This window comes from Protopterus annectens, chromosome 6.part0 (genome assembly GCF_019279795.1).
Source record: "Protopterus annectens isolate FY-2018-M chromosome 6.part0, PAN1.0, whole genome shotgun sequence".
Classification (NCBI taxonomy): domain Eukaryota; kingdom Metazoa; phylum Chordata; order Ceratodontiformes; family Protopteridae; genus Protopterus; species Protopterus annectens.
In genome coordinates this window covers 1,806,398,277-1,806,413,008 of record NC_056737.1, presented here as the reverse complement: position 1 = coordinate 1,806,413,008, position 14,732 = coordinate 1,806,398,277, and the positions used below count along the sequence as shown (strand labels likewise).

The window sequence follows — 14,732 nt, the reverse complement described above, 5'->3', positions numbered from 1 at the left end:
CGGTTCCCTGTCCTATGACAATATTCAAAGAAACCCCTTTGGTTCCCAAATCCAGTTCAGGATCTGCTCTCTCACCCATGCCGGGAACTTCACCTAGACCTTCCACTTGAAGCTCACTGCTTGGCTTCTCCAATTCCAAAGATGCCATGGGACTCTTCCTTCATGTTTGACATATTACATATTCTTATTGCCTGTCAGAAATTGTCTACATGTAATGTTTTTCATAGTGAATGGAAGAGATGTGTTATAAGGGCTGAGGCTCATAACATAGATCCATTCTCGGCTCTAGTGGCTGATGTGCTGAAATTTTTGTCTCCTTTGTTTATGGCAGGATCTAGCTTTTCCACTATCAAAGTGCATTTGGTGGCTATTTCCTCATTCCACACTGGGTTTCAGAACTCTTTTTTAATGTCTCGTAAGCTATATAAAACCTTTTAAGGATCTAGCTCCTCCTTGGGATTTGAATTTTGTTTTGTAAGTCTTGTCTAGACCTCCCTTTGAATCCACTGATCTCACAGAATTAATATATATATATCTTGGTAAATCTTACTGTTAGTGGCAGTTGCATCAGCCAGAAGGGTTTCTGAACTCCATGCATTATCTTCTATTTCTCCATTCATTTTTCTTAAAGATAGAGTTAGCCATAGAACCTATACCTCTTTCCTGCCCAAAGTAACTTCAGAAACCAATTGGTGTCTGCCTATTCATTCGCCAGTATTCTTTTCAAATTACCAGAACAAGGGAGAATACATTCTACATATTTTGGATGTATACAGACAGCTTTGCTTTTATGTTCACAGGACAGCATTCATCAGAAAAAATTAGCAGCTATTTGGGTCCTTTGCACATAATAAGTTGGGCAGGAAAGTTTCTAATGTTTCTCTTTCCTGATGGCTGTTTGACTGTATTGTATTTATCTACCTTTCACAAAATAGACCACTACCCACTAAGTCGAGGGCTCATTCAACCAGAGCTGTCACAACTTAAACAGCCTTTTTCAGACCATTATCACTTGATGAGATTTACCATGCTGCCATGTGGTCTTCCAACCATGTGTTTGTCAAGCACTATAAGCTAGATAGTATGTCTAGACCCAGGGCTTCCTTTGAGGCTTCTATACTGAAAGGTCTGTCATAAGATCATCCATGGTACAAGTCACTGTGGACACTGTCTCATATGTTGGATTGGATGGACTGAATGAATAGGATATGGAAGTTATGTACTTACCATAATGATAGATCCTTTCATTCCAGTCTGTGCAATGCGACAACCCACCATCCTTTCCCTTGCCAGCATAATTACCCAAGGCCTTTTTTCTGAATGAAGGTAGTACAAACCACAGGAATACAGATGTCAAGCTTGATCTGAGTAAGTCAGGGAGGAGCAGGGCATTCTGGGTAAAAAGTCTATTAAGGGCTTGAGTTTGGAGCACTAGATTGTCCAAACTGGATCCAAGCTGGAGCTCAAGGATCCATATGTCATATCGGACAGATTGTAAAGAAAGGATCTACCATTATGTCTAGTAGATAGCTGTTTCCATAGCTATCTCACTAACAGACTCCAGGCTGTAAAATGGAAACTAGATCTCCTTCCCCTTTCCTGTCTGTTTCTGTTGCACCTCAGGGATCTATTCTTGGTCCTTTACTATTAAACACATTCACTAATAATCTTTACAAAGCTACCAAAGAAGCCTCCATAGCACAATACTCAGGGAATGCCATGCTCATATACTCTGTGCCAAGTCTATCGCTGCTCCACATGATGACCCAGGACTCTTTTTCCTCAGCTGAGGCCTAGCTGGATGACTATCAACTACTTTTAAATGTTAAAACAAAATAATGCTGTTTTACCCAAATCTCTGTCAGTGCAGAAACAATTCTTCAACATTACATCAGCAAATAGTACCTCAGTTGAAGCAGTTTCCAACACAAAGCTTCTTGGTGTCTTAACTGATGATAAGTTAACATATGATCAACACATCACTCAAGCCATCACAGAAACTAATCAAAAGTTGGCTTTTTTCATTGACGACTCTAGGAATTCTTTAGCAACATCTTATCTTCTCCCTTCACTTCTCTATGCAGCACTCATCCGGATTAACCTTTACTCCTCCTTAAAAAATAAACTAGAGATTTGCTGCGATAAAATAGCTAAGTCTGCATCCAACTTATCAAACTGTTCACTGTTCACATCTTTGCTTGGCACTGAAGTTCTTATACAAGCTCAAACTACCAAATTACCTTAGCCACTCCCAACTACTTAGTGACCACAAGATAATACAGAAACCCAACACTTGCCCATCACTAAAAAAACATCCTCAAACACTGCTTCCCTCCTAGGAATCTCCACTGATAGAACAAATATCTCCTGACCAGGAACAAGTCTCATAACAGTGCAGGCGACTCACTATAATCATGTTGCTGAGGACTGGAACTCCATCCCATCCAGCCTAAAACAAGGCAACATTACCCCTTGTTTCAAACACAACCTAAAACAACACCTAACTTCATCATTGCTATGCTCATGTTCTCATCCTGGCAAACACCACTTTGTTTCGCTTCCATTTCCAATCTCGCTATCAATCACCCTGATTCTTCCACCATTCTTATTCTGGTCTCTTTCATCCCTACTATTGCTCCTCCAATTAACCTATATCCTTAATCCTCTCCTACTAACACCTCCTCTGTACCCATCTCATCATCTTACCTATCTACTGTTATCTCAACCTGCCCACTATCAGAATTTTTTCTACTTGTGTTTTTCTTGATTATTTCTGCTTATACCCTTCCTCGTCTATTTTCTGTTGCTGCTCTAGTGACATCCTATCTCATTAATGTCAGTATACATATACTGAACCTATGTGCATTATCATTACCCTTACATCTCTAGCTATTGCATGTTAATGTGTCTTTGACTTGCATAAAATAACATAACTTCTAAAATACATCATAAATGTACTACTTGCAAAGCGATACTTAAATAGGTTTCATTGTGGAGGCATTTATTAAGTATCTGCTTGTTTTAACAGCTGTGTCAAGATGATAATAACTGACAAGATGAAGGAACACTTGAATAGCGCAGAGGATGTCACACCTAGAACCTGCTAGAGGTATTGCATTTTGCAGTCTTTCACTTCTTTGTCAAAATATTTTGGAAACTGCAATTAAAAGAACCTGTTGAAGCTAATTTCCAAGAAACAAGCTAACAAAGAGAAAATAAGCCCAATCAGTTTTGAAGGGCTTTAAAATTTTTACCCCTCATCTTCTCAGTTTTAATATACAAACTGGGAAACTGAATGATATTAAGAAAACAGAAACACTGAGTCTGACAAATACATGGTCTGTTCATTCCCCTGCTACTGTCTAACATAGAATATAAATATGCATCCAGTGAACTGCCAGTCTGGAATCTTTACTTTCACAGATTGGCATAAGTGCACATTCATCAGAAAATATTCCATCACCTGACTTCATGCCCACAGATGCAAACATGGCATTTCTTGGCCCTTGAATGGGACATTACAAATGCAACCTATGATGAAATATCCCCTGTCTTGTAAACCTTGTAGTTGATAGTGTGCTGCTATAGGCAATCCAAACAATGTGATCTTCATAGCTTCATCCCTGCATTATAATTTATCTACAAAGCAAATAAGCAGACCCACCAACTGCCTTCCAGTTTAGATCAAAGTGCAAACACTGATTAAGTGGGAGATAGGTTCCTAGGCCATTACTAGGCTAGCTGCCCTTTCATGCCATTTTAAACCTATCCATTTTCCCTTTTGGTGCTGAAATTAACTTATACCATTTGGTGTTAGACTGGCCCTTTCCATCCCGTGTTTATAGTTATATATTACCCCTGGTGAGAGTAACTGTGATCATAGCATGATATGTCGAGGTTACTCATGCATGGGATAAAGCATTTAGGAACTGTGTCTGTCCATTAATAGTGCAGGTGGCATTCTTGGGGTACATTATCTTTTCCTATTCATAGATCCAAGTTGCACTTGAATAAAGACAGAGATGAACATTGTTTTACTTGGATGGACTCTATTCCAGAGCAGCAGTATCCTCTGCCAGATATATCTGCCCCTCCAAACCATTCTGTTGATGTTGCAAAAGAGGTTTAGATCCCTTAACTGAGAATTTCTGATGCCATTTGACTTGCTGATGTGCAGTAAATCCATCAGTATTGGGTCAGAGGATGCCTTGTGTGCCAGACACAGGTCACCTCTTAGCAGTCTGCAGGATACTGAGTATACCGACAAGGCTTTGAGTCAGTCAGTGTAGGATATATTGTTTAGGTCTTGTATCCTTATAGTAAGGTATATCTGTGGGTGTTCCAGTTGTTGCCTGTGTCTGGCAGATACATGCCAAAGGGGGCATTATACACAATGACTGGACTAATGTGGGCTGAGTAAAGGAGGACAATAACATCCCCAGATCTAGACACAGTCCTTTTGTTTATAAGCTGGACACATGGTTGAAAATTAGGTCACTGTCCATGTAAGTTCCCATATCCTGAACAACTGGATCAACTCTTATGGGCATATTATCAATATAGCAGCTCTCAGGGTACATCATTTCTCATGGGATACAATAATGCATTTTTCTTTTTGGCATTTAGTTTCAGTCCATGATTTTGGAACCAGTTATCTATTTGGAACAAACCTTCCTGAAGGATGGCTAAGTCATTTTAAGATTCATTGGCTGCTGCCAGTTTGTAATCATCTGCAAACTTAGTCAGTCAGATCCCTTTGGTATTGGCTTTTATTTCAGAGAAGTAAATGCCAAACAGGAAAGGTTTAACACAGAACCCTGGGGGACTCCACTGATGACTGGTCTCTTTGTGGAGGTAACTTCCACTGTTTTGATTTCCTGAGTCCTATCTCTGGTCCATGTGGCAATACGGCAGGCCAGGAAGGGGTTTATTTCCAGTTTATTTAGCTTTTCCACTATGCCTGAGTGGGGGATTGTGTCAAAAACTTTGGCCAGAATGGGGTATGTGGTGTGTACCATTTTGTCTTCATCCATTCCTTTGGTAACCTTTAAAAAAAAAGTTCACCACATTTACTAAGCATGACCTACCCTTGACAAATCCAAATTTCAGTGTTTGGAGGTTACTTATGTCCTTATTGATTAGCTCCATAATATGTTTTTCCATGGCTTTGCATATAAGACTGGTCAGCCTTATGGGTCTGTAATTGCTTAGGTCTGTGGAAGGTCTTCCCTTATGATGGGTCCTCCATTTGCTTGGTACAACATCTGCATGCAGACTGAGGTTGAACAATGTTGCTGGGGGGAGGTGGCTAAATCATACATAATGCTATTTAAGATGCATCTAGGACTTGGTCTTATGTGAGACCTGCAGGTGAGACAATTTCAGGTAAATCCTGAGGGACAGATAGAAGGGAAAGGGAGTAAAGTATGGGCTGAATTAACTGGGGTATAGTTTGATGTATCTTAAACCTCAGTGTATTTAGCATCATTGATGATCAGCACATTGCTGCATTGTGCTTTTGAGATTATGAACATAACTAAAAAGATGCAGCTAGCTTCATCTGCACACCAGATAAGTATATTATTCTGGGGGCCACCAGTCGTCTGTCGCAGTTGTGACTGGCAATGCATCTAGCCTGCCTTACCCATGAATCAACATTATTTTAGCCATTCTGATAAGAGCTGCTTCTTAATGCAGTAGTTATTATTTAATGAGTGGAAAAATCCTCATATCAATCAGTCTAATGGATTCAGGCTCTCTGCTGCATGACAAAAACACAGAAATAATAAACAGTAATGTACTTCTTTATGATAACAGTTGAAATGAATTATGTTATACTAATCTATGAGAACAGCTTCTTCATTAACGAAAACTTGTTGATTCGTTTTATGTATAGTACCATTTGATCACTGTTTTTTTTAAATAATTTAAAACAAGCAGATCTTTTTATTAGAATTTGGAATGTCTCTGTATAAAAATAAAATAACTAATATGCTGGTCTTTCTTTACAGCAACTCATGATGGCTGTGATGAAGGAAAGGATGGCACACCTGACTGTAATAGTAAGACTAAAGCAATGGAAGAGATGCCTTCTGATGAATAATAAACCAAACACCAGATTATAGGAAATTTAATATGGCAGTCATTGACAAACTTCTCACAATATGATCTCAATAAAAGTTTGACAGGTCATAATCACCAACTAATATTTGGACTTAGCACTAATTGTGTGATCTAGGCGTACTTCTCCATTGTCTAAATATTTTCCTTTAGCACAAGTCAGATTTGGTGTATACACTTTCCAAGTACCAAACAAACATTAGAATCAAGTCTGGGTAGAGTAGTGATGCAGCAGTTAGTGTTGTCGCAAGAGGTTCACTGGTTCAATTCTTGGCTGGAGTGCCTTCTGTGCAGAGTCTGCATGTCCTCCCTATATTCGCTTGGGTTTCCTCCCACATTTCAAAGACATGTGTCTGTTGTCTTTCTCCCTGGGCCTCTGCTGAAAATAGTCTCTGTCCTAGTCGGACTTGCTCAGTAAACAAATATTAAATAAATAAATAAGTTTTTGTAAAATAACACACAACAAAAATACAGTCAAACACATTCATAAGTGCTATACATGCACCCAGAATTATGTACCTCACAAATTCTGCAGTTAATTGGTACTATTTTTTGTTTGCAAAATTAATCAAACTCTGCATCATCACTCAGTGCACAAATTTGGAGTATTCCCAATCACTAAGGCTCCAGAAGATGAGCTCTGGATTTTTAACTTGATGTTTTCCATCTGAGAAAATACCCGTTGACATCAGTATGTGATAGCAAAGAATGAAGCATTAAGTGGAGCAATTCAGTAGGATAGTATCTGCTGGAGATAGTTTGTACTGCTTCCATTTGCAAAGGTAGTTAATGCCTGCAAAGCATGCAATGCATTGGCATGAAGTTCTTCTGATAAATATGTTTCCAAAAGATGATTTCTGGACTTTGATAATGTTCTTTATCTGAGAAACTAACTCAATATGCGTTGCAAAGTAATGAAATACACTTAAGTGGAAGTCTTAGAAGATTTGATTACAGTTCAATAAGAATATATTGCTGACAAAAAAACAATCTCTATTTCACAGAATGCTGTACTGAACTCACTTTGGTTCCACAGCCAATGAGTTCTGTAGAGAATTGATCAGTAGTTGCAGCTGGATCCACTTCAAAAGGAATTTTAAATATCTGCATGCTATTACAATTCCTTTTGAAATCTCCAAATCTTCAGTTACATGTGCCTATCAGAATAGCAAAGACTTTGTTGTATTTATTGTGCTTCACAATTTTCACAAGCACAAGAGCTTTGTTGGCAGTGTAGGAAAGTGAGAAACTTTTTTTCTACAGTAATTGGTTTCACAACAACTGAAATGTCTGGGTTACTTAAACAATATGGTCATTTATTATATGGTCAAGTTGTCCTTTTCCTTTGGGTATAATGTCCACTGTAAATACCAAGTCATTCAGACATGTTATCATACAAAAAGCTGATATCTTTTCCTTTTTCTGAAAAACAAAAAATTATATTTTTGCATTTTCTAGACCCTGATCAGAGTGGCATTGCCAATAAGCCAGCAAACTTGGACATATTTAGTGACATCACTGCACTCAGGCTTGACCTCTAAAATAAAGGCTTTCAATTTTATATAACGAAGGCCTCTGTTCCTATTAGAGTTTACTACTGAAACTGCTTGTTCCATGATGTATTGTGTTTTAAGAACTTTGTATACATCTGCTCATAGTGAATGACACAGTGATGGATAATAATGGAATGAGGCAACAAAATAAGCATTAATGTTATGAAGCTGTTATTTTTGCCCGTCGTGAATGAGGTTTCCCCTGTTGTGAAGCCTGCTAGCTTATTTCTTGGTAGATGGAATTTATCCACAATTTTCATTACTTCTTCAAATATGTCCTACCTGTTGTACATTCTGTATGTCACAGTTCTAGCAGCTCTTCCAGAACAACTTTTCATGTTGCATGTATAACAAAGATAGCAAACTGAACTGCATCACTTGCATTTGTACTTTCAGCAGATTGCATAAAGTTTATACTTGGCAACTTAAGAACCTACTAATCAGGCTGTCCTCATTACTGGATGCGGTGTCTTCAACTCTTCTGGCAAGAGTCTGGTGTAAAAGACTTAATAGTTAATGAGGTTCTGTCAAGACAAACAAAGCTTGCAGATACTCCCAGGCAATGTTTACTAGTTCACCATCAGAAAATGGCTTGTTCTTTTTAGTCAAAGGTTCAGATATGAATTAACTTTTGTTGCTGCCTCTGAATTTTCATCAAGTGATCTGAACAATGATTCATGCTCTAGAACATTTTGTTTCTAAGTCTGCATGCCCTTTTTGAGTGACACTGCTGAAAGTAGCCATGAAGTTCATGCTGTAAGCAAGCAGTAATGCCTGACAAGGTGTGTATTAATGTGTAAGGGCCTCTACACCCCTAAGGGTGTTAATTACACATCAATGCACACCCTGGAGGGCATTATTTTGCTTAGAGAATGGGGTCTGTAAAGTTGTTGTGTTTTACTTATTTATTTTTTTAAGTACTATATTCTTTTTTTATATTTTGGATGTAAAATATTTCCTCCGCCTAATGTTTCAAACTTGCTGTAGTATATGTTAAAGGTGTTGGAGGAAGCATTTTACATCCAAAATATAACAATTTAAAATGCCCAGGTATTTACTTATTTTATTTTTTTTGATTCATTAAACTAGATACTTTTTTTAAGTCAATGACTTTTATATACTGTTTGATTCGGTAAAATGTATTTAAAAGTTCAGTGTTAATGAATTGTTAAAACCCGTGGTATCCCGCATAAACGTTCAGCTGTAATTCAAATCAATTCTCACTGATTTAGCAGAAAACCAAAAGTTTTATGAGGAATGCCACCTCTCTTTAAATCCCCAAAAGACTAAACTCATTATATTTAGTCCTAAGAAAAATACACCTATTAATAAAGACACCTTTTTAAATCTTATCACTCAACTCAACTAAGATTGAGTTAGTGACATTGAACTGCTGGGGGTAATAACTGATGAAAACCTCAAATTCGATCTTCACATTCAGAATAATATCAACAAAACTCACAAAAAACTCTAGCTTCTCTACAGGCATAACAAGTTCCTTTCCTGCCCCTCTAAATGAACTTTAGCTCTATCTTATCTTTTGCCATCTCTAACTTATGGTGCTCCCATCCTAACCAATCTCCAATCATCACTGCTATCTAAACTAGAATCATGCTATAACAAAATTGCTAAATTCACAACTAATAGCCGCCACTCTACACACCACTGTATAGCCCTAAAAGAATTACGATGCTTAGAACCCCCACACTATCTACTCCTCCTACAGCTCACTACCACACATAAATTGTTTTACAAACCCCATGACTGTCCTGCACTCAGCTCCCTTCTTACCCTATACAACCCGGTTAGAACACTCTGATCTGAACACCAATTTCTTCTCCAAACTCATAAACCAAAACTATCGGCAGGCAAATTCTTGAACCCCTGGAATGTTCTCAAGATCTGGAACAACCTACCTCCCTCTGTCCATCTATAGCAATGCCCCACCAACTTTATAATTGCTTTACATAACCACCTTCTCTCCAAGTGGTTATGTAATTGCTGTGTCACACAAAGTGACATCACATAACTCTACCCACAGAAGCCTGGAACTTAACATCTTCTCCCCACTGCTTTCTCCACTTCCCTTTCCTTCCCTCCCTCCTCCCCCTCTTCTCTCTGCTTCTCTAACTAACCAAACCCTCCTCCTCCCCCTTCCTCTTCCTTACTTCCCTCTCTCCTCTCTCTATACACTGCCTTTATTATGTTCTCTCCTCTCTCCTTCTTTAACTAAAATAACTCTCCTCTCCCCATTCTTTCCCCTTACCTCCCTCTCTCGTCTCTCCCCTCTCTATTCACTGTCATTATTATTCCCTTATCCCTCTCTATCTCCCTTTCTTTCTCTCATACTTCTCTTTTCTTCCCTCCCCTTTCCTACATTCACAATGCTACATATTCCACCCAGTGAACACAATGTCATATTCCTTTGTTTCTGAGTGTTTCTCTGTTTAAGACTTGCTCCTTCCTTGTAATTCTCATCACTCTACCTTCAAACCTTCCCTTTCATGTCTCAGTACGAATCATGTTTTAATTCCTATGTAAACTTTAAATTTTGTATATTATCCTCTGTATGTTCTTTCTTGTATTATTATGTGGTATGTCATTATGTGGTATAAGTCATAACCAAATAATTTGTACCCATTTATTGTAATTTTCTTGGAATTTTATGTAATTTGTACCTCTTTCTCTGTTGGAGCTTTTCTCCCTGGGCCTCCACTGAAAATAGGCTATCTTGGCCCAGGGGACTTTCCCGGTAAAAAAATCTCATTAAATAAATAAACAAATAAATAACATACCAAAAATGTGCAGCAAAAATCTAGGCATTCTGAGAAAATCTGGACAGTTGAGAGGTATGCCAAGAGGTTTTACAGACCTCCTAACTTCTGCTACTGCCAGGGATTGCTCTTACTCTCTCTCTCTGCCTGACACACACACACACACACACACACAAATGCACACAGCCTCTTCTACTTTCATACAATCTCACACACACACACACACACACACACACACACACACACACACACACACACACACACACACACACACACACTTTGTTATTTTAAGTTTCTTTTTTTAAATTTCTCCAAGTCTTTTGGGTATGACAGCTAAAATCATTTTAACTTGTTTGCACCCATATATCCACCTACCTCCTCCCTAATATATTCATATTTTTCACTATCCAGATGCGAGGCTGCCCAGTTCTTCTGTTTTCTTTTCATTGGTCTGTTAAGCATGTTTAATAGGGTCTATATTACCAAATCGATGTGGCAGAAAGCCGAACACTGTTTCATCGACACATATGTGTCGAACTCCCAGGTAACCGAATGGCCAGATCACCGATTTTTTTCCTAGGGAAAACAATCGGTAGGCCAACTACATACAACACACCAGTACAAACATTATAAAGTGGGGGGCTTTGCCCCCACACCCCCAACCCCCCCAACTAAATATACTAACTCTGAGATTGCACTACAGTGGGAAAAAGGACAAATTCACAGTGACGGCCAACCAATTTTTTTCCCTAGGAAAAAAAATTGGTGATCTGGGCGGTCGGTTACCTGGAAGTTTGACACATATGTGTCGATGAAATGGTGTTCGGCTTTCTGCTGCATCGATTTACTAATATAGACCTGTTTAATATATTAGGTTTACTAGTAAATGTTTATCTTACAAGGCAATTTGTGTAAACATCCGTGATGTGTCTGATACATACCGTTTTCACACTGAAGTTGAAGCTTATATATCTGCTACCCCAGCGATGCAGCCAGTAATGGCATAAATAAACAATTTCTGCTAAAGTTTTCTAAAAATGTAAGCATTTCCTGTGATGGGTAATACACAATGTGCACAAGACAAGGTTGCATTTGGGTTTCAGCAAAACTATCCAACTTTCTTTTTCATTGCAGTAAAGCTCTCATGTTCATACCACAACACCAGTGCAGCATCTTCTCTGACCGTTGACATGAACAAAGAGATAAATTCCGAGCAAAAATAAATACATTCAACATTTTTTTTACATTTTTCACTCACTAAACAGAAAAAGTAATTCTTAGCGGGAATAAAATAATGGCGGCTATTCTGTTTTATCAGTCCGAGCTCTACAGCAGCTTGATATGCTGCCGTGAAGCAGCGGACTCATTTTTCAGTGGGCATTACTTGTACATTAATACCCTGCTGGAGGGGAACTGATGTACAGTTTGCCCTTTCCCCTAATGCCTCTTAATATTATATTCCTAGCAAACAGCTATTGCGTCCTGAAAAATGAGACTCAAAGTACCTTCACAATGTTCAGTTACCAAGAAGTCCTTCAATAATTCAAATGCACATTCTTCTCAGTCAGCCTTTAAATTTTATGTTATGCCACTGCCACAAAAGCAAGTTTAAACAATAAATATTAAAATTGTGAACTCCACTCTACTCTCATAAACCACTAGTCTGTAAATTAAGCTTAGATTACTTTATTCCCCCATATGACTTATTTTGCTGCTAACAAGAAACACAAGAGCAGCATCTACAAACTCCATGTCAGTCACAGTAAATGTTGGCAGTGGGAATTCTGGCATTATTGATACAAAAAAGTTGTCACAATGTCTTTCTTTTTACAAAACATTAAGATTACCTCCAAATTTTCAGTTAAGTGTAAATCACAGAGCTATGAATTGGGCCAATACAGTTTTGTTTCACAACATTTTGAACTATTTTGCTTAGAGTTACCATCTTTTCTAATGCTTAAAGTGGACAATTTTATAGAAAAAATTAGATTTTGCAGGGTAAACAATACACTTAACCAGTACAAAGGCCTGACTTTATTTTTTTTCCAAAATAAAGGCTGATTCTTAGTGAATTTGAGCTGTTTATGCTGTTTCATATGATATTTGGGTGTTACAGATACAAAATGATTGCTTTTGCAAGTACTCAAGAAAATGTAGGAATATTTTTATCCTAAACTCTTGGGACAATTACAGTTTTCATACTTTTTCACACAACTACCAACACAAAAAATATCCTCTGTGGAGAGGAACACATCATTTTGCTCAATTAACAAGACTATTTACGACCACAAGCTCATCTCACCCAAAATAAGTGTGAGAGATTGGAATTTTGTTGCTACTGATGTCCAAAATAATATTCAGGATGAACTTTGCTTTTATGTGTGAAACGTCAATATAAAATCAACATGAGGTAAAGAAGAAGACCAAACTGCCACCATCTTTATGGAAGGAAAAGTGTGCAAAGATGATGAACACTTTTATCTGATCTATCAAATTTCATCACAATGTAAAGAAAAACAAGGTAATTACACCTTGATGGTATATACTTATAATAATTACCATAACAAAAGATACTTGAAATTGAGAGAAGTGACACTGTATAAGAATAAGATCCCTCCCGAAAAACCAAACCAAACCTTAATACAGAAAAAAGGGAAAGATAAGAAACAAAAGAAGGAAGGAAAGGTAAGACTAAAAGTTGTGGACAGCACAATAAAGAGAGAAAGTACAAAACTAGAGTAGGTAGGAAATGGCAAAGTACATCCACAGATCAAAGCATAAAGCAAATAGTTGCAGGACAAAAATGCAGGTGAATTGAGCTTGCAACCATGGGATGAAGGGGGAAGAAAAGTTAAGTGAGGCATTAAGAATTAATGTTACAAGAAGAATAAGGAATAATGATACCTAAGAAACACAGGTGGGAGAAGTTTAGGAAAAGGGTGTAAAGGGGATACCTAAGAAACACAGGTGGGAGAAGTTTAGGAAAAGGGTGTAAAGGGGATACCTAAGAAACACAGGTGGGAGAAGTTTAGGAAAAGGGTGTAAAGGGGATACCTAAGAAACACAGGTGGGAGAAGTTTAGGAAAAGGGTGTAAAGGGGATACCTAAGAAACACAGGTGGGAGAAGTTTAGGAAAAGGGTGTAAAGGGGATACCTAAGAAACACAGGTGGGAGAAGTTTAGGAAAAGGGTGTAAAGGGGATACCTAAGAAACACAGGTGGGAGACGTTTAGGAAAAGGTGTAAAGGGGATAGGAAAAGCAGAGGAGGACAGAATATGAACTGAAAAGAGAAACGAGTAGAGAAGAGTAGGAAAAATGAAAGGGGGAAGAGAATAACTAGGCAGAGATGCAGATAGTGGAGCATGTTCATGCCTATTGTGCAATATAAGCACTATCATAGTGATGACAGGATGGACACCGAGGGTGACACATACCACACAATGAGTGCATATCCCTGAAAAAGAAAGGAATTATTTTAAGCAGTTGGACATTGTGCATAGTTAGGAAAGGTTTTACTAAGAAATTGGGAGGGGGGGGGTGACAGAAGAGGCAACAATGGAAAAGGGACCCAAAGACAAAGAAGGCAGAATGGAAAGGGACAGAAAACTAAGGTTCAAAAGAATACTAAAAGAAGAATGGAAAAAGGGAGGTGAAAAAGACAGAAGATAAAATGGGGGATTCAGAATACGTTCATGAAACGTTAGTGGGCTGGTGCAAGACCAGAGACAGTGATTGTATTAGATTATGTGAAATGAACAAACTCCAAGTGTAAGTGAGGCAGGAAACAGACCTACCAGAATGAGAAATTAAACGTTGGAAAGAGGAGTATACAGGTCTGTGGTGAATTCAGCATGGGGCAACAACAAACAAAGAGATGTAAGTATAATAGTAAAAAAAGGAAGTCCACTGAAAATAGAGGACAAGATACAGGGAAGAAAAGGGAGACGTGTAGGGATTAAATGATTATTAAATAGAAGGAAATGTCCTATTGTGTCTATATATATATATATCCCTCCACATACAGACGTAAGGACCCTCAGAGTTATTCTGATAGAGATAAATACATTTCAGGAAAGAATAAGCCTGCTGATGGGAGACTGGAACTTAATGAGAAAAAGAAATCAGGTCAATAAAGGTCTGAAAAGCAGGAAGTTCACTAAAGAAGGAAGATTTTTAGGAAATTACTTGAGAATGATGGGATGGATAGCATATAATACATAAGGTAGGGGAAGAGAAGGGAGGGATATACCTTTTTTCACACAGGTTCAATACTTAGGGCTAGATT

General features: G+C 38.1%; 1 protein-coding gene across 1 annotated transcript in view; it reads left to right on the top strand.

The window, feature by feature from the left end:
* The window catches only part of LOC122804117 (unconventional myosin-IXb-like), a 71,403-nt gene extending 65,209 nt beyond the window's left edge, over positions 1 to 6,194 (top strand). Inside the window, exon 4 of the mRNA XM_044073765.1 lies at positions 6,012 to 6,194. Within this exon, the coding sequence (XP_043929700.1) occupies positions 6,012 to 6,021 (10 nt within the window). The 3' untranslated portion in view covers positions 6,022 to 6,194. The remainder of the gene's footprint in view (positions 1 to 6,011) is intronic.
* The last annotated feature ends 8,538 nt before the right edge of the window (positions 6,195 to 14,732 follow it).